The following is a 20,291-nucleotide window of genomic DNA, read 5'->3' as shown; positions in this document are numbered from 1 at the left end:
AATGCTTAATTATAACTCTATTTCTCTGCAGAATTCATGTTAACCCTGTGAGGAGGGCTTTAAAGTGAGGTAGGAGCAGGCTGGGAGTGTGTGGTGTCCTGGAAGCCAGGGAGGAACATGTATCAAGGAGGAGGGAGGATTAACCAAGTCCACTGTGGCTGATAAATCAAGAAAGAGGAGAATGGGAAAATGGCCATCTGATGTGACAACACTGAGGTCACTTGTGACCTTGACAAGCACTGTTCCAGTAGAGTGGAGGGGAGTAAAGCCTGACTGGTGTGTGCTCATGAAGGAATGGGAGAGAGGACCTGGGGGAAGCAATGACAGAACACTATTTATATTTTTATGGTCTGTCTCTTCACACTTGCGTGAAAGAGCCACAAAAGCTAGGACCCAAGGGTATCTTATCCATTTCTGTATCCCAGTGCCCAGCACATTGTATTTGTTAAGCCATATTTTATAGTTTATTAACCAGTATCTCCTTCAAATGTGGGAGCCCATAATCTTCCAGTTTGGTCACACCAACAAAGACTAGAGAGGAATGATAGGGTTGGAATAGAATTCTCTGGTTCCTTCCAGCTCTAATATTCTATGATTGTGTGAACTTGTTCTATCAAGTACCATTGTAATTAATAGAGTAAGGAATTTAATTAGTGGTCTGCTGTTGTTAATTTGTTTGGTAAGCAACTGTTAAATGAAATGACTGGAATCAGTGTTCCATTCATAAATTCAACAAACATTTGTCGAGTGCCTACAATGTGTTAGGCACTATATATATTGTCCCATATAACAGATGTAAGAGCAGAAGGCCTGGGATGGGGTGAGTGGTCAGGAGAGGTGATGAGGACCTCCCACTGCTAATTCTGCAGGAGGTCCAGGGTTCTTTGATGTGGCTGGTGCTAGTCTGCTTATCACTGAGGAGAGAAGAGGCTCCCAGTGGCCTGAGTGGAGGGGTTACCAAGCTGCAGCTGCAAGGGACACAGAGCAGCATTCACCAAGGCACAACAAGCAGCCTCTATCTGCTTCACGACTGAGGAGCTGAGGGCCCCCACACAACAGCTGTTTCAGGCAGTGGGAGGAGAGGAAGATGTGGTCTTCAGGTCCACCCTGCCACAGGACCAACACCAGATTTTACGCCACATCTAGGGCTTGAGGCTTCTTCTGTGGCTGAACAGCGTGTTTGGGCTTTCTCTGCACGATCCTTTCTTTCTGCTTTCATAGGCCTTGTCAGGCAGGGCAGGGTTTAGCAGTTGCATTCTAAGGCGAGGAGAGGAGCATTGCATGACCTAAGAGGGTCAGAGCCAGGACAAGAACCTAGGGGTACTCCTGGCCCTGGAATAACGGAGAGAACATGGGCTCCGCAGTCTACCCCTGGATGAAATACTCTTCATTTGATTACCGCTCCACCAGCATCCTTTCTGAAACAAAGTACCTCAGTTTCCTCATTTGTAAAATAGGGAGAAAAATGTCCTCCTTACAGGGTTCCTTGCAGAATCAAGGGCATAATGTGAGTTAGAGCGCTTTGTAACTAACATACAAAGTGCTCTCCAGACATTTGTTACGGTTTTAAACCGCCAGGCAAAGCTTCCTCTTGCAGTTACAGATTAGGGGCTCCTACTCATCTGACTTTGTTCCACTTTCCACTCCTCTTCTCCGTCCCTCCCCTTCCAACAAAGAGAGGAAGTGAGAGACGCAGAGGCACGCGTCTAAGGACCAGTTTAGCTGGCCCAGGGTCACATGCAAGATTTGCCGCCCCACGGGGTGAGAGCCGGTGTGAGGGGCGCCCCCGTCCAGAACTACATTACCCATCAACCCTTTCGCGGCTCCCGGGCGGCAGCGACCAGGCGCATGCGCCGAGTACCGCCACGCCTGGTCTCCGGGACACCCCTCCGGACCGGATTCGCCTAGCTGTGCCGGTAGGTCCAGGTGCAGCGGCCGCAGTGCTGCCTCCCGGCGCCGCGGGCTGTGGCGGTCTCAGGTGTGCCGAAGCTCTGGTCTGTGCCATGATCCGGCAGGAACGCTCCACATCCTACCAGGAGGTACGAGGTTGTGAGAGACGGAAGGGAAGTTTGAGGCGGAGGAGCAGGGTCCCGGGGGTCTGGGCGGATGCGGGCCGGGGTTGTCGGGGCTGCGCGGCAGAGGGCTCTTCCGAGGGACGGGCGGGTGCGTCGAGGGAGGGCTCCGGGGGTGCAGAGGAGCGGCCCAGGGGCAGGAAGGAAGCGGGGCGGCGGAGCGGGCGCCCAGCCTCCTCCATATGCTGCGGGTCTCATGGCCGAAGTCTAGAGTAGGGTCCCCGGCGCCGCGACCCGTAACCAGCAGGTGAATGATTGAAGCTACCTGAGGCCCAGCCTTCCGCGCTCCGGGGCGGAGCGGCAGCCCGGTGGCCCCGAGAAACCTGGCGTTCTTTGCAACAAGTGGAGCGCCCGCGCCCTCCTCCCAGCGAGAGCTGATGCGCGGTCGGCATCGTCGGCATCCTCCCCCTCCAAACCTAAGGCCTCGCGGTCCTCGCGGCTGGTGACAGGATTGATTACCTGTTTTTTGGTGACCGCCTAACTTTGAAAAAGTGCCTTCATGGACTTTGCTGGTTCTCGCTCTTCTTCGTCTCTCCCTCCAGCCTCACCTCCTCCCACGACTTTATCACTTTCCAGTTCTTTGTCTCTACCCTGTCCTGCGCTGCAGGCTGTGCGTCCAGCGCTTCCTCCAGGCAAGCCCTGCCTCCTGACTTCTCCAGCTATGTTAGCGAAACTGCCCTCCTCCTCCTCCTCCTCCACTTCTCGGGCCCCAAACCTTGGTCATCTTTGGGACCCATCGTCTTCTGTGCCCCTCCACCGTGCCCCCTCAGTGGCCAAGGTCAGGCAGTTCCAGATCGGTCCTCCTCCAGTTTGTGTCCTTGTGTTTGCTGTAACCTCTGAGTGTGATACTGTGTTACCATCGCTCCCTTCAGTCTCTTATACTCTCCAGATTTACCTTGAGGCCCTGCCTTGACCTCGGAGCGTTCCTTTTTTCTCAGACCTGACGCTGCCCTTCGTCTGCCCAGAAGAGTCCAGACTTCTCAGCCTCAGCAAGCTCCCAAAGCTCTGTACAGCACAGCAGCCATGTCTACCATTACCTTTGCCACCTCCTTACCCACCTAGGGTCTGGCCACAGTGGAAACTCAGTTTTAAAATGTGCTTCTGCCTCTGTGCATGCACTCACTCCATTTCTTCGTCAACCCTTCGCCAAGCTCCATTCGGTAAAATGCCCCCAGAAGTCAAGGGCTACCGCAAGTTCCATGTGCTTCATAGGGGTCCACTTTCCAGACCCGTCTGGCATTTCTGTCTGTCCTTCTCATACGAACCTGCTGCCTTCAGTCTTAGTCAATAGTTACTGCTGTACATATCTCCCTTTGTAAAAGACTGTGATTCACAGAAGGGCTGTGTGGACTATATAAAGCAGGTGACTTAGCCCTACAGTGGAGGGAGAAGCCAAATTGAAGGTAGATAAAATCTACCTAAGGCTTGCCATTTTTTAGTGTAGGATCTCGGCTGGAACCTGGCCTTGGACAAATTTCTATATTTCTCCTCCCATCCCCTTTATTCCATCTGTTTTCTTTGTCTGAAAGGAGTCTGAGGGATTTTAACCAGTGCTGTGGATTCCATGGCCCCTAGATTCTGTACCCTGAACAGCGGGGGAATCCTGGGGAAAGAGATGTGTCTGAAAGTTTTTAGGTTTAGAGGGTGTGGAGCACAGTGGATAAATTAGGGATTTCAAGTCAGAAAGCCCATGTTCGTGTCCTGGCTGTGCCTCTTGCCATTTGTGTGACTTTTATTGAGTCACATAATTTTCTGAGCCTCAGTTTCTTTGTCTGAAAGATGAAGATAATAAAAGTCCCTACCTCTCAGGGTTGTTTGGGGATTAGGTAAGTTGGTGTGGAAAATGCTTGGCTCAGTGTCTGGCAGATAGTGACCCCACAGTGAATGATAGCTCTTTTTAACAGGGTGTGGGCAGCTCCCGCGTCTAGGGTGCTTTGGGGGTCCTGGCTTAGCAGGAACATGTGCCTCACTATCCACACATAGCCGGCCTAGCAGGGCTGATAAAATGTTTATTAAAATATAGTCACTTATCCCGCTTGCAGGGCCAAGGCCCAGGGTAGACACAGTTTCTCTTTGGAGGCATTTTCAAGGTGGAAGGCACTGGAAGGGTGCCATCCCCTTGCCTTCTTCAGAGGCCTGTTCTGTGGTGCCTGTCTCTCCCTTCTTCAGAGAAAGGGGCCACCCAGAGAATGGCCGGCATCTTTCTTGCCTGAACCGTTCTGTGAGTGTACCTAGCTCTGAGTAGGTTTATTTGCTGAGAGGGGATTTTTCCCTGGGGAGGGTGGGATATACTGAGAATTTGGCCAGGGGCAGACAAGGATGCAGGCTCATTATGGCTGCGGGTAGTCAAGAAGGGAACTCAGTGGGAGTGTGTTAGCACCTGGGTCAGGGTCGACCTGGGTGAGGCTTGGATCAGGAAACTTTGAGACTTCCCAGGACTAACATCCTCCTCTCCCTTTGGCCAGTGAGACCTCTGGGACCCCTTTATCTGTGCTCCCACTGGTGGCTTATATCTCTTGGTGCCTTCACCAGCTTCCCTGCCCTTTCCCACTGGTTGCTTTTCTTTTCTTTCTTTTTTTTGAGATGGGGTTTCACTCTTGTCACCCAGGCTGGAGTGCAATGGCGTAATCTTGGCTTGCTGCAACCTCCGCCTCCTGGGTTCAAGAGATTCTCCTGCTTCAGCCTCCCAAGTAGCTGGGACCACAGGTGTGTGCTATCATGCCCAGCTAATTTATATATTTTTAGTAGAGATGGGGTTTCACCATGTTGACCAGGCTGGTCTCGAACTCCTGACCTAGGCGATCCACCCACTTCGGCCTCCCAAAGTGCTGGAATTACAGGAATGAGCCACCATGTCAGGCCCTGCACCTGGCCTTTTCTTTTGTGCTTGGAGTGCTTTAAATTGGAGATTTTGCCTGATTCTAAGGGGCAGGAATGGAGTCGTGGAGAGGGAGATAGAAGAATAGATGCATAAGAGCTGTTTTTCACTTGTCTCTTGGAGGTGAGTTTTTAATGAAAATGTCTTGAAACCTTAAACACTAATGCTGTGAACCTGAGAAAATGCTTGGGAAAACTGTCCCCTCTTCCTCCCAATTCAGGGATGGCTTCTCTTCTAAGCTCTGGTCTTGACCTCTCTTGCCCTCCCTCCTTAATCCTACAGAGACTTGTTGATTATCATGGTATCCTTTCCGTCCTTCTACCCTTCTCAGTGGCATAATTGTCCCCATTTGACAGGTGAGACCATTGATGAAGTGAGGTTGAGATTGCTGGCTACCAGGCTGCTGATTGTAATTAGCACCTGTCCCTGTGATGGATTGCCTGCCTGTCCTTCCTGCTGTGTGTTGCCATTTGCAGCCCAAGTCAGTGGACTTCAGCCAGAGTGCCACAGAGAGCTCTGACACCACCTTCACTGTTCCCTCTTTTCTCTCAGCAGACTCTAAGCCGCATTTCCTCTTCCTTTGGGAAGTGGTTAAGACCGTGGGCTTTGGAACTAGACCAACTTGGATTTGACTCCTGGCTATATCTTTCCCTTTATGGCCATGAGAAATATTGTGAGTTGAATTGTGCTTCCTTAAAAAAGATATGTTGAAGTCCTGACCCCAGGTACCTCAGATTGTGACCTTGTTTGGAAATGAGGTCATTGCAGGTGTAATTAGTGAAGATGAGGTCATACAGGAGTAGGGTGGGCCCCTAATCCAACATGACTGGTGTCCTTAAAGATGATGACCATGTGAAGACACAGAGAGAGCACACCTTGTAAAGATGGCAACGGAGAGTGGAGATTGGATGCCTCTACATGCCAACAAACTCCAAGGATTGCTGGTTGTCACCAGAAGCCAGGAGAGAGGCATGGAACAGATTCCCTCACCACTCGCAGAAGGAGCCAACCCTGCCAACACCTTGATTTCAGACTTCTAGCCTCCAGAACTGTGAGAGAAGACATTTCGGCTGTTTTCAGCTGTTTGGTTTGTGGTACTTGGCTACGGTAGTCCTAGGAACATAGAGGGCAGACAGTTTCTTGAGCTTTCTGAGCTTCAGTGTCCTCATCTGTAAAATTGCTGTAGCGCATTCTACATCATGTGGTTTTTGGTGACGATAAGTGAGAAGCAACTTCTGCTTTCTTATTCTAGTCTAGAAAAGCAAGGCTGACATAGCTGACCCGTCTTTGCTCTCTTTGCTTCTCCCTTTAGCTGAGTGAGGAGTTGGACCAAGTGGTTGAGAACTCAGAGCTGGCAGACGAGCGGGACAAGGAGACGGTCAAAGTCCAAGGTCCGGGTGTCTTACCAGGTGAGTGGGTTTGGTGCTTTGCTGTGCTGTTGCTGCAGCCGGATGCCCCAGTCCAGGCACCTTGCCAACTGTGGGAGAGGAGGACCCCCCTTCCCTGCACCCTGGTGTCAGGTCTCAAGTATTGCCCTAGTTTTAAAGCCATACATATTTAACCAGCCTTGGAACAGAGGATATGTCTAGGCTGGTATCCGCTCTTAACTCCAGTTTGAGCCACTTCCTGAGGCCAGGTCATTGCATACAATGGCAAATGCTTTGGATCGCTGCTCTTCTGTTCCTCTTTCCCTGGAAGCTGCTAGCAGGTGAGCCTCTAATATCCAGGTCAAAGAAGATCTAATAGGCACCCCCTTTCAAATACAAGGCCTATCCAGTAATGCTGCTCAGTTGGGTAAGCAGGGTCCCATCAGTCAGTTGGCATCTTATGGAGCCCTATGGCAATGTTTGACACTGCTGACTACTTCTTCCTCCCGGATACACGCGACTGCCTTAGCTTCTGTGATGCAACACTTCTCAGGCCACTCCTTCCAGGCTCCACTGCGGTCACTCTCCAGCTCTTGGACATGGAATGTTGGTTGCAGGCCCCTTTCTCTCAGTCTCATAGGCAGTTCCACCCAGGCCTGCTCCCCTGCTTCAGCTACTGCTTGCTCACACATGACTCCCATATTTACATCTCCAGCCCAGAGATTACCTACAAACTCCAAATTTATATATCTTGTATTTCCAACTGCCCATGTGATAGTTCTGCTTGGATCTCTCAAAGCTTCCCTCAACTCCACATGTCCAAAATTGACTTCATGATCTTCTCAGTCCCAGCTTGGTCCTCTTCCAGTATTTCCTGTTTGCAGGAATGGTACTACCACTTACGCAGCTGAACTTCAGAGCAGCTCTCCATTCCTTCCTTCCCCTTATCCCCTTTTTCTCTGGCCCTCAGTCATGCTGATCTTTTTTTATTTTAGGCCTCATTCCCTCTCACCATAGGGCCTTTTTGTTGTTTTATTTCTCTGCCTGGAATTCACTTTCCTTCATCACGTAGTTAATGCCTAATCATTCTTCAGCTTTCAGCTTACTCATTTTTCTCTACAGAGCCTTCTCTAACCTTCTGGCCAGATTACCTCCCACCCTCCAGCACTGTCTCATAGTCCACACGCCTCTCCTTTCCAGCTATTGCTGTTGGAATGGTGTGTTTGTTTGTCTGACTAATGTCTGTCTGTTCTACTACAGCAGTCCCCGACTGTTTGGCACCAGGGACCGGTCTGGGGAAGACAGTTTTTCCACAGATGGAAGTTGGGGGATGGTTTCAGGATGAAACTGTTCCTCAGATCATCAGCCATAGTTAGATTTTCATAAGGAGGGTACAACCTAGATCCCTTGTATGTGCAGTTCACAATAGGGTTTGCACTCCTATGAGAATCTAATGCTGCAGCTGATCTGACAGGAGGTGGAGCTCAGGCGGTAATCCTCACTCACTGCTCACCTCCTACGGTATTGGCCCAGTTCCTAACAGGCCATAGACCCATATTGGTCTGTGGCCTGGGATTTCACTAGAATGAAACTCCCTGAGGGCAGAGACCAGTCTGTTTTGCTCACCACCCTAGCCTTGACCACACCATAAAGATTTGTTGAGTGAATGAATGAAGCCCCAGCCTGACTTCAGCTTCTTGGGTGGATCCCATCTGTTTGTGGGAGAGGGGAACAAGACAGGAACTAATGTGATTCTGCCTGCTCCTTAGAGAAGACTGCATGGAAGGGACTGGGCATGGTGGCTCATGCCTGTAATCCTAGCACTTTGGGAGGCTGAGGCAGGTGGATCACCTGAGGTCAGGAGTTCGAGACCAGCTTGGCCAACATGGTGAAACCCTGTCTCTACTAAAAAATACAAAAATTAGCCAGGTGTGGTGGCACGTGTCTGTAATCTCAGCTACTCGGGAGGCTGAGGCAGGAGAATCGCTTGAACCCAGGAGGCAGAGGTTGCAGTGAGACGAGATCATGCCACTGCACTCTAGCCTGGGTGACAAGAGTGAGACTCTGCCCCCAAAAAAAAAACAACAACAAAAAACTGCCTGGAAGGAAGGAAGCTGGAAGGGCAGCTAACACTTCCTGACTGCTTCCCCTGTGCCAGGATCTGTCCTACCCCATTGCCCCATTTAATTCTCACATCAACCCTGTGAGGTGGTTATCCTCCTTTTACAGATGAGGCCCCCAACCTTAGGGAGGTTGAGTAAAGCATGGGGAGGTCATATAGCTGGTAAACACAGACTGAATCAAACTCTGCCCGACCCAGTGGTGTTTTCTTTTTTTTTGAAACGGAGTCTCACTCTGTCACCTAGGCTGGAGTGCAGTGGCACAATCTCGGCTCACTGCGACCTCTGCTTCCCAGGTTCAAGTGATTCTCCTGCCTCAGCCTCCCGAGTAGCTGGGACTGCAGGCGCGTGCCATCACACCCGGCTACTCTTTTATTTTTAGTAGAGATGGGGTTTCACCATGTTGGCCAGGCTGGTCTCGAACTCCTTATCTCAGGTGATCTGCCCATCTCGGCCTCCCAAAGTGCTGGGATTACAGGTGTGAGCCACTGCACCTAGCCTACATCAGTCAGTGGCTTATAAAAACTATTTTAAGTGGTGGTAATCCCAAAACTTTGGAAGACCAAGATGGGAGGATCTCTTGAGGCCAGGAGTTTGAGACCAACCTTAGCAACAAAATGAGATCCTGCCTCCACCAAACAGACAAAAACCAAAAGCACTGAAACAAAACAATATTTTAAGCATTCTTTTATTAAAGCCCAATATGTAAAAGATAGTGGCGTGGCTAACCCTGCCTCTGACATGAGGCATTTCCTCTAAAGCCCTAAGGCTCCCGGGAGAACAACTTGAAAGACCTGTATATTAGTTTTCCATTGTTTCTATAACAAATTACCACAAACTTAGTGACTTAAAGAAGCACAAATTTATTATCTTACAGTTCTGGAGGTCAGGAGTCCAAAATAGATCTCACTGGGCTAAAATTAAGCTGTCTTGGCAGGCCTGAATTCCATTCCAGGGGCTTGAGGAGAGAACCTGGTCTTTGCCTTTTCTAGCTTCTGGAGGCCTCCTGCATTCCTTGGCTTGTGGCCCCTTCCTACAGCTTCAAAACCAGCAGTGGCTGGTGGAATCTTTCTCACATCACTTCACTTTGACGCTGACTTTCCTGCCTCCTTTTCCCATGTTTAAAGGGCCTTTGTGAACACATCGGACCCACCCAGGTAACCCAGGATAATCTCCCTGCTTTAAAGTCAGCTGATTAACAACCTTAGTCCCATTTGCTGCCTTAATTCCCCTTTTCCATGCAACTTGACATATTTACAGGTTCTAAGGATTAACACTTGGACATCTTTGGGAGCCTATATTCTGCCTACCACACCATGCACTACCCTGTTGCCCCCAACCAGAAGTGCATAGATGGAGGTAGGAGGAAGAAGAGGAGGGGGGCCAGACTTGGAAAGATGAGGCTCGCCTTTGTGTTTCCTTTCATAGAGAAGTACCCAGGTAAATCAGGAGGTGGCCCTAATGACCTTGGATCTTAGCAGCCTCTCTTTTGCCTCAGATTCCTGAGGCTGCAAAGCCGGGGGTCAATCAGAATAGGAAGCCAGGCCTCAGGCAGAGCAAATTTTGGGAATCATTTTCATGATTATTAAGTAAGTCTGTTATGTTGACCTGTGACTAGCGATCTTGGATATTACAACTGTAAATGTTTGGGAAGTTCAACTGGCAAGAGCATTCCCACTTGCTTTGGGGGAACCAGATGGGCTAGGCTCATTCCTTTCTAAATCACGGAAGATCCAGATCTCAGGAGTCTATTTGGCTGGGTCAGTAGTGAGTTGGCTCAAATTTGATGGACTGATACAAAACTCTCAGAGCTCATTTCTTGCCTCTGAGTCTTTTTTTTTTTTTTTTTTTGGAGACAGTCTCGCTGTGTCAACCAGGCTACAATGCAGTGGCATGATCTTGGCTCACTGCACCCACCACCTCCTGAGTTCAAGCATTCCTTATGCCTCAGCGTCTCGAGTAGCTGGATTATAGGCACTTGCAATCATTCCTGGCTAATTTTTGTATTTTTAGTAGAAACGGGGTTTTGCCATGTTGGCCAGGCTGGTCTCAAACTCCTGACCTCAAGTGATCCGCCCTCTTCAGCTTCCCAAAGTGCTGGGATTATAGGCGTGAGCCACCATGCTCAGCCCCTTTGAGTCTTATAATAATAATAATAATAATAATGGTAACGATAGTGGTTGCCATTTTGAGAGTGCTTTCATGTACTAGGCCTGTGTAGGGCTTTTTTTTTTGAGATGGTACCTTGCTTTGTGGGCTGGGCTACCGTGCAGTGGTATGATCATGGCTCATTTCAGCCTCCCAAGTAGTTGGGACTGTAGGTGTGTGCCACCATACCTGGCTAATTTTTAAATTTTTTTTTAGAGACAGGGTCATTCAGTCTTGCCCAGGCTGGTCTCAAACTCCTGGGCTCAAGTGATCCTCCTACCTTGACCTCGCAAAGTGCTGAAATCACAGGTGTGAGCCACCGCTTCGAGCCTGTAGGACTTTTTATATACACTTTATCCTGTAATCTTCACGGCCACTCTGTGAGGTGAATGGTTAGTCCTAGTTTATAGATGAGGAACCCAAGGCACAGACGTTAAGGAACATGCTCAGAGCTCATAAGTGGCAGGGCTCAAATCTGCACTCAGGGCTACCTCCGAAGGTGTCTTGACTCTGGCTCAGTTGTTCCTAGATGAGAGCTTTCCTGCTCCAAATTCTCCCTTCCCTGTAGCAGATCACTTCAGGACTGCTTCACTTGTTATGCCAAGTGCTAACACCACAGAGAGGGTGAGTAAGTTCCTCCAGGAGCTCAGACACATAGAGACAGAAGGCCAGTTACCAAAGAAGAACTTGTCCCTCCTTCTGAGCCTTCCTTGACTTCCCTGATGAGGTCCCTTTCTCCCTGTGATATGCTTTCCTTTGTAACAGTTAACACAGTTGATAGGTCACATTTATTGAGTTTAATTATTCAGTTAATTGTTATCCACCCCTTGGCAGTGCCCCACAAGTTCTGTGAGGCACACAGATTTTGTCTTCTCCTCCTTTACTGTTACTCGAGTGCCTAGTGTGGAGTGTAGTGGTAGTGTGGAAGTATGACTCCGTAGAACTCAGACTTCTATGGAGTATGAGTACTGTAGGTACTCAGTACTTATTTGTCCTATGGGGGAGAGCAGTGGGGATTTAGAGCAGGACAGCATCTCATCTAGGAGCAAGTGAGCCAACTGGAATGAATGAATGAGGGCCAAAGAAATGGTAGAGTCAGATGCTTCAGAATGAATGAAGTGGCCTGACCCTGTGGCTCACACGTGAAGGGGCTCACGCTGTGGCTCATCCTAGCACTTTGGGAGGCCAAAGCGAGCAGAACACCTGAGATCAGGAGTTCGAGACCGGCCTGGCCAATGTGACGAAACTACGTCTCTACTAAAAATACCAAAAAACTAGCCGGGCATGGTGGCGGGTGCCTGTAATCCCAGCTACTCGGGGGGCTGAGGCAGAAGAATTGCTTGAAGCCGGGAAGTCAGAGGTTGCAGTGAGCCGAGATTGTGCCATTGCACTCCAGCCTGGGTGATAGAGCAAGACTCCATCTCAAAAAATAAAAATACAAAAATTAGCCAGGAATGGTGCACGCCTGTAGTCCCAGCTACTTGGGGGGAAAAAAAAAAAAGGAAGGAAGGCTGGCTGGTTTGTGAAGGTGGGATTACTCTGAAGGAAAGGTAACACGTAGGTGAAAAAGAAGAGACTGGCTAGGGAAGGGAGATTACATGAGCAACTGTATAGAGATGGGAATAAAACAGGACATGTTGGAGATCATGAATAACACGGTGTGGTTGGGGCAGAGGGCTGGTGAGCGAAGTAGAGGGAGGTGAGGTAGGAAAGAGACTTGGTCAGATTGTGGAGGGGTCTGAGTGTCAGGGTCTGTACATTATCTAGTAGGGAGCAGGGGGTATTTAAAAGGATTGGAACAGGACAGTAAGAGGAGTAAAGTGGGGATTCAAGAGATGAATGTGGCTGGTTTAAGGCAAAGGGAGACAACCATGCTGCGGCAAAGGCTGATGTGAGAGGCTGCTTTGCTGTAGCGGAGGGGGAGAAGGAAAAATCAAAGAGCATTCTTAATTTTGAAGCCAGGCGGATGGGAGAATGATACTGCATAGAGATGAAGCCTAGAGAGGCAAATGGCTCAGAAAAGAAGATGGCCAGGTGTGGTGGCACGCCTGTAATCCGAGCACTTTGGGAGGCTGAGATGGGTGAATCATTTGAGGCCAGGAATTCAAGACCAGCCTGGGCAATATGGCAAAACCCCGTCTCTACAAAAAACACAAAAATTAGCCAGGCATGATGGCATGCACCTATAATCCCAGCTAATTGGGAGGCTGAGGTGGGAGAATCGCTTGAGCCCAGGAGGCAGAGGTTGCAGTGAGCTGAGATTGCACTGCTGCACATCAGCTTGGGCAACAGAGTGAGATCCTGTCTCAAAAAAAAAAGCCTATCTGTTGTTGGCATACTGTCAGTTGAAGTCGAGATGGCCCAGAGGCAATGACAGATGCAGGATGGACAGGAGAGAAGGGAGGGCTGGAGTTGTGCAACCTGGAGAAATCCCATGGGGGCAGGGTCACAGGAACAGATGGAAAATGAGCAGGGGGGCTATGAAGACTGAGCCTCACAAACATCCCCATTTGGGGGACAAAAGAGGAGCTGGGGCTGGAAAAGGAATTGAATGGAGGGCCTGGAGGTAGGAGCTGCAAGAAAGGAGGACAGTGCAGCAGAGGTTCAAGTTAAGCACCCAAACATGCGGGGTTGTAAATCAGTTTTATTCTCTGGAATACATAATTCCCTACCAAAATGCACTAAAAGCTTTAGTCTATTCATTTCCTGTCTATCAACTGAATCAGAACCAATTAGTATTCTGTTCAAAGGGAGAAATGACATCAGACATGCTAATAGAATAAGCACTTTCTTACATCAGAGATGTAATCAAACTGAGGAAAACCCTCGGTTAATTAGTCATAACAATCAGTTCTCCATGAAAACAACTGTATATAATGGGATAGACAAAAAATTCATACATTGGACCTTATCAAAATGAAAACCTTAGCTGGGCATGGTGGATCACGCCTGTAATTCCAGCACTTTGGGAGGTCGAGGCGGGTGGATCACCAGAGGTCAGGATTTTGAGACCAGCCTGACCAACATAGTGAAACTCTGCCTCTGTTAAAATACAAAGTCAGCCAGGTGTGGTGGCCCATGCCCGTAATTCCAGCTACTCAGAAGGCTGAGGCAGGAGAATTGCTTGAATCTAGGAGGCGGAGGTTCTAGTGAGCTGAGCTTGTGCTGTTGCACTCCAGCCTGGGTGACAGAGTGAGACTCCATTCCCCTCCCCCACAAAAGAAGACCTTTTGTGTATCAAAGGACACTATCAAGAAAGTGAAAAGACAGCCCACATAATGGGAAAAAGTATTTGCAAATCGTATATCTGATAAGGGACTGATATTTAGAATATGTAAAGAACGCCTACAATTCAACAATAGAGACAAATAAAACTCAGTTTAAAAACGGGCAAGGAATCTGAATAGACATTTCTCCGGAGAAGATATACAAATGACTGGGAAGCACATGAAATAATGCCAACATCATTAGTCATCAGGGAAATGCAGCTCTAAATCACGATGAGATACCACTTCACACCCACTAGGATGGTTATAATTTTTAAAAATGGATAATAAGTTTTGGCAAGGATGTAGAGAGATTGGAACCCCCATACGTTGCTGGTGGGAATGTAAAGTGGTGCAGCTGCTGTGGAAAATAGTCTGGCAGTTCCTCAAAAGGTTAACTACAGAGTTACCATATGGGCCAGCAATTCCACTCCTAGGTGTATATTCATGAGAAATGAAAACTTACGTCTACATGAAAACTTAAATCTCCCAAAAACGTGTACCTGAATGTTCATAGAAGCTTTATTTGTAATAGCCAAAAAGTGAAATAAGCCAAATGACTATCAGCTGATGCATGGATAAGTAAAATGGTACATTCACACAATAGAATATTATTTGGCAATAAAAGAATGAGGAACTGGCTGGACGCGGTGGCTCACACCTGTAATCCCAGCACTTTGGGAGGCTGAGGTGGGTGGATCACTTGAGGTCAGGAGTTCAAGACCAGCCTGGCCAACATGGTGAAACCCCGTCTCTACCAAAAATATGAAAAATTAGCCAGATGTGGTGGTGTGTACCTGTAATCCCAGTTACTCAGGAGGCTGAGGCAGGAGAATCACTGGAACCCAGAAGGTAGAGGTTACAGTGAGCCAAGATGGTGCCACTGCACTCCAGTCTGGGTGACAGAGGGAGACTCCGTCTCAAAAAAAAAGAAAAAAAAAAAAAAAAAAGAGAATGAGGAACTGATGCATGCTGTAACTTGGATGAATTTTTTTTTTGAGACAAGATTCTTTGTTGCCCAGGCTGGAGGGCAGTGGTGCCATCTCGGCTCATTGCAACCTCTGCCTCCTGGGTTCAAGTGATTCTCCTGCCTCAGCCTCCCAAGTGGCTGGGATTACAGGCATGTGCCACCATGACCAGCTAATTTTTGTATTTTTAGTAGAGACGGGGTTTTGCCATGTTGGCCAGGCTGGTCTTGAACTCCTGACCTCAGGTGATCCTCCCACCTCAGCTTCTTAAAGTGTTGGGATTACAGGCGTGAGCCACCACGCCTGGCTGTATCTTGAAAACATTATATTAAGTGAGAGAAGTCAGACACAGCCACATATATGATGCCCTTTATGTGAAATGTCCAGAACAGGCAAATCCATAGGGACAGAAATTAAATTAGTGGTTGCCAGAAAAGAGGAAGTAACCACTCTCAGGTATGGAGTTTCTTTTTGGGTAATTAAAATTTTCTGTAATTAGATAGTGGTGGTGGTTATACATCTTGTGAATATACTAAAAAGTGCTGAATATATTTACTTTAAAAGGGTAAATTGTATGGTATGTAAATTATATCTAAAAAAGAAGACACAAAATTGACCACACTAAACAACAGAAAAAAAAGGTAGGCAGAAAATTCAGAATGCCTCTTAGCTCAGTGCTCCCTGCAAGGTGGAGTTTCACAGGATTACAGCAGACAGCCAAGCCCCTTTCCTCTGAATAGAGGTTCCATGATATTTTCAAGAACTGAATTGCCCATCACAGATCCCCTTAGTGGATAAACTTGCATTCTGGGACAAGTTCAGGGTTTTTGAAGGAATTCTGTCATGGGTTTTACAAAGCATATAAACTACCTTTCCCTGGGACATCTTGTGCATTATTTTTGTCTTCCTACTACCCTGAGTTTGCATTCATTTAAAGGATGTGTACTTTTAAAGCACATTCATCCAGTTTGCCACAAAAAGCCAGTGTTCAGTTTTCTCACTACAGAGTGCGTGGGACATTTTATCAAATAACCAGCACCTTTTTTTTTTTTATGATAAAGTATAATGGTGTCTAGTTTTAGAATTGGAGTGTTACTTATAGCAAGTGTGGAGGATAAGTAAATAGTTTTACAGTTTTTATTTAGATCACACTCCTATTTGTGGATCAAGAAGAGCCCTGTAAAGAAGCTAAACTTGGCTTCTGTGAGTAAAACAGAAGAGAAGACTTTTGGTCAGTGTTCCCATGAGAGTAATTTGTTCCAAGTACCTCTACCAGATGAGTTGCAGTGATGGAATTGGCATGTGACCTTTTTGTTTTATTCCTATTTTTAGAATTTTCAAGGACATGTAGGGAGAACTTCATCTCTTTCCCTAGCCAAGGCCATCGTGAAGGCAAAACATTTCAAATCATGTTTATCTGGCTTAATGCAGAGTGGATACACCTGTCCACAAATGCCAGTTATTGTTCCTTTTTATTATATTGTTCAGCCTGGATGTAGTATAGAGTTTGTCTTAGAAGTTTTCTGGGCCAGGCGCTGTGACTCACCCCTGTAATCCCAGCACTTTGGGAGGCTGAGGCAGGCAGATCACCTGAGGTCAGGAGTTCGAGACCAGCCTGGCTAACATGGTAAAACCCTGTTTCTACTAAAAATACAAAAAATTAGTTGGATGTGGTGGTGCATACCTGTAATCCCAGCTACTCGGGAGGCTGAGGCAGGAGAATCGCTGGAACCCAGGAGGCGGCGGTTGCAGTGAGCCGAGATTGCACCATTGCATTCCAGCTTGGGCAACAAGAGTGAAACTCCATCTCAAAAAAAAACAAAAAAACAAAAAAAGCAAAAAAAAAGTTTTCCAGGTCAGGTACAGTGGCTTGTGACTGTAATCCTGGCATTTTAAGAGGCTGAGGTGGGTAAATTGCTTGAGTGCAGGAGTTCTAGACCAGCCTGGGTGACATGATGAAACCCCATCTCTACAATAAATACAAAAATTAGCTGGGTATGGTGGCACGTACCTGTAGTCCCAGCGACTCAGGAGGCTGAGATGGGAGGATTGATTGAGCCTGGGAGGTGGAGGTTGCAGTGAACCAAAATCATGCCATTGTACTCCAGCCTGAGTGACAGAGCCAGACCCCACTTGAGTCCAGGAGTTGAAGGCTGCAGTGAGCTATGATCATACCAGTGCACTCCAGCCTGAGTGACAGAGTGAGACCCTGTCTCTTAAAAAAAAAGAGAAAAAGTATTTCAGACTTCTCTACTTGTTACGAAGTTATATTATTTCAATTACATCTTTTATTATTGATGACTGTAATTTTAAATATTATTGCTCACAGTTGTATAGGGAAAGAGCATTGGGCTAGGAGCCAGGACTCTAAGACTCTCTCATTCTGATTGTGCCAGTTACTGGCTGTGGGATCTGGATTGTTGTACAAAGAGTAGAGTTGGGCCAGATGGCCTTTTAGGTCCCTATCAACTCTTAAAAATTAGATTCAGATGTTATGCAACAAATCAGTCACTTCAGAGTTCCTTCAGTTTTATCTTGTGATCTTTTCAAACCCCATTAGAATGTAGTCGGCTGGTACTCATTGCCACTGCAGTTATGAGCAGCTCATGACAGTGGATGTATTTTCACCCACCAGGTTTTGAAGGATACCCATGGTCCCATTTGGACCGTGGGAGTTGGTTGTACCTTCCAAGCTAAATAGCTATGGGTGGGTTCCTGTGCATAGATCCTGTGGCCCTGCAGCCCAGCTACAGCTGACTGCTCAGGGGTCAGCACCCAACAAAGGGAGGCCATCTATAGGCTGGGCATGAAGGAGGTCAGTGTCTTGTGAGGTATCTGGTGGAACACCCTATACAGGATACTCTCTGGGGGAGAATTTGAATGCAAGACTCATGGAGAAGGACTTAGTAAAGTGGAGCAGGGTCATGAGAGAAACATGTAAAGAAGGCAGAGAGAAAAGGCATGAAGGAGCAGAAACTGACCAGTGTCTATTAGCAATAGGTAGAGGCAAAAGTGAAATCAAACACAAAAGAAGCTGAGATGAGAAAGAATTGCTTTAATTCCTTTTGGACAACTAGAGCTGCTGTGGACCTTGGTGGCTTAGCTCTCAGCTATCCATTGGGTTTCCTGGGCTCTCACTTATCCTTGTACCTGTAGGGTAAACCTCCACTGCCCATAGTAACTTATTCCTTAAAACCTAAAGGGGCCTCACAGACGGTTCTGGAAATTGGCATTCCTGTGTAAAGTAAAAACTTTCTAAAGTATTTTGCCAAAAAACAGCAAGGAACATTCATTGGTTTATAGTTTTACATGCTTAATTGCACTAATATTCTCTGATGGATTGAGTTAGCATGGCAAGACTTAGTTCATCTATTATTTGGGTTATTTATTCATTTGACAAACATGGAAACATTACATGCCTACTATGTGAAAGACACTACATTCTGCCCTGCCTCCGTTTTATTTTCAGCATATATCTTTTCAGATTTATTTTTCAAAAGAGATTATAGTTCTATGATCTTTATTTTTGCTATTTTCATAATTGAGCACTTCATTGTTTGAAGGGTAGAGGGTACATTCTGTTTCTTTGGTACCAATAATTGTTACCATTGAGCAGGCCCTATGTAATGCATTTTGCAACATTCTCTCATTTACTTCTCTCAAAAATCCTGTAAAATGGAAATGATAAAAATGTAAGGCTTTAAGAGCACTGAGTAACTTGTCTAGGATCATGGAGTAGTTAGTAGCAAAGCTGCAGCTGGAGCTCAAAACTCTGACTCTAAAGCTCATGCTCTTAACCACTGCACAGTATATCTGCTCTTTCAGTCAGAAAATAAATGAATAATGGAAACCAAATTATTTCTTCCTTAAAATTCTCCTTGTGGTTTAGGTGCAGAACTAACATGACCCCCTCCACAGAGTCTTTGCTGATAACTGCCCCTCTCCCTGTGCTTCCCATTCTTCCTCCAGTTGAAGGAAACCTAATGTTTTATACCCTTACATCTTTCTGAATTCTGTAGCACTTTGGATCAGAGACCATCAGTCCTTCATTTGGTATCTCCCTGAAGCACCTAGTACAAAATCTTGCATGTAGAGTTGGTGCTTGATCTTGTATAAGTAAAGAATGAATTATTTCCTTGTCTTTAGCAATCCAAGAGGCTTGGATAGTTCTGTGCTGCGCCTGCTTTTGTGCTTTAAATAAAGTAAAATGAAATAGTTATGAGCAGATACTCTTTTGTGTCTTTGTATTTGAAATCTGCTATCAAAGCATATGGTTGGGTTTTGTTGTTAATCCAGACTGACAGTCTCTGCTTTTTAATTGGATGGTTTAGTCCATTTACATTTGATGTAATTATTGATATGGCTGGATTTGACTACCATTTTGCTGTTTTCTATTTGTCTTGCTGGGTTTTTTTGTTTGTTTCTCTGTTTTTTCTTTATTGCAAGTTATAAACCTTACAATATTGTTGAGTAATTTCTGCTGTAGGCAGTCTTAACCTTTTTTAAAGTAGCTTTTTGTTTTACTCACTTATTTAACATTTTCAGTGCTCTTTACATCTGAGAGTTACCATCTAAGTGTCAATTCCTTTTAGCTTTCAGAATTTTTGTTAGCATGCATTGTAGTGCAGGTCTGCTAGTGATGAATTCTTTCAGCCATTGTGTTTCAAAATATCTTTATTTCATCTTCATTTTTGAACTTTTGCTGGTTAGAGAATTATACTGGTAGACGAAAAATATTTTTTGTTTCAGCATTTGAAGATGTTCCGTTGTCTTCTGGCCTCCATTATTTCTGTTCAGAAATTGGTTGTAGTTAGTATCAGTGCACTATATGTAATATATATCTATGTATAGATATATATATATATATATTTTTTCCCTCACTGCCTTCAAGATTTTTCTCTTTTCTTTACATTAGCAGTTTGACTATGATTTGCCTCGCAATTTTTTTTTTTTTTTTTTTTTTTAGTTATCCTGGTTGGCATCTATTGAGCTTCTTGGATCTGTAAGTTGATGTCTTTCTACAGTTTTGGGCCATTGTTTTTTTCAGATTTTTTTTTTTTTTTTTTAGATGGAGTTTTGCTCTTGTTTCCCAGGCTGGAGTGCAATGGCGTGATCTCAACTCACTGCAACCTCTGCCTTCCGAGTTCAAGCGATTCTCCTGCCTCAGCCTCCCAAGTAGCTGGGATTACAGGTGCATGCCACCATGCCCAGCTAATTTTTGTATTTGTAGTAGAGACAGGGTTTCACCACATTGGCCAGGATGATTTCGATCTCTTGATCTTGTGATCCACCTGCCTCAGCCTCCCACAGTGCTGGGATTACAGGTGTGAGCCACGGTGCCTGGCCTCAGATATTTTTTGTGACCTATTTTCTGTCTCCAGTTACATGTCATTACACTGCTAGATACTGTAACAATTATCTGGGCTCCATTTTTTTTTTTTCTTTCAATATTTTCTTCAGATTGGATAGTTT

The 20,291-nt window shown here is 46.4% G+C and overlaps 1 protein-coding gene across 6 annotated transcripts in view; it reads left to right on the top strand.

Annotated features, from left to right (window-relative positions):
• The first annotated feature begins 1,859 nt into the window (after positions 1-1,859).
• PACC1 (proton activated chloride channel 1) overlaps positions 1,860-20,291 on the top strand; it is a 43,284-nt gene continuing 24,852 nt past the window's right edge. The window contains exons 1-4 of one of the 6 annotated variants that reach the window (XM_071080164.1): positions 1,870-2,039; positions 5,506-5,623; positions 6,263-6,359; positions 19,888-20,010. In XM_071080164.1, coding sequence (XP_070936265.1) covers positions 5,606-5,623; positions 6,263-6,359; positions 19,888-20,010 — 238 coding nt within the window. In that variant the 5' untranslated portion in view covers positions 1,870-2,039; positions 5,506-5,605. Of the gene's footprint in view, positions 2,040-2,480; positions 2,881-5,505; positions 5,624-6,262; positions 6,360-19,887; positions 20,011-20,291 lie in introns of those variants that run through there. The other 5 variants (XM_071080171.1, XM_071080162.1, XM_071080182.1 and 2 more) reach the window with 5 other exon arrangements.

This window comes from Macaca nemestrina, chromosome 1, assembly GCF_043159975.1.
Source record: "Macaca nemestrina isolate mMacNem1 chromosome 1, mMacNem.hap1, whole genome shotgun sequence".
Classification (NCBI taxonomy): Eukaryota; Metazoa; Chordata; class Mammalia; order Primates; family Cercopithecidae; genus Macaca; species Macaca nemestrina.
This window is presented reverse-complemented; position numbering and strand designations above follow the sequence as displayed.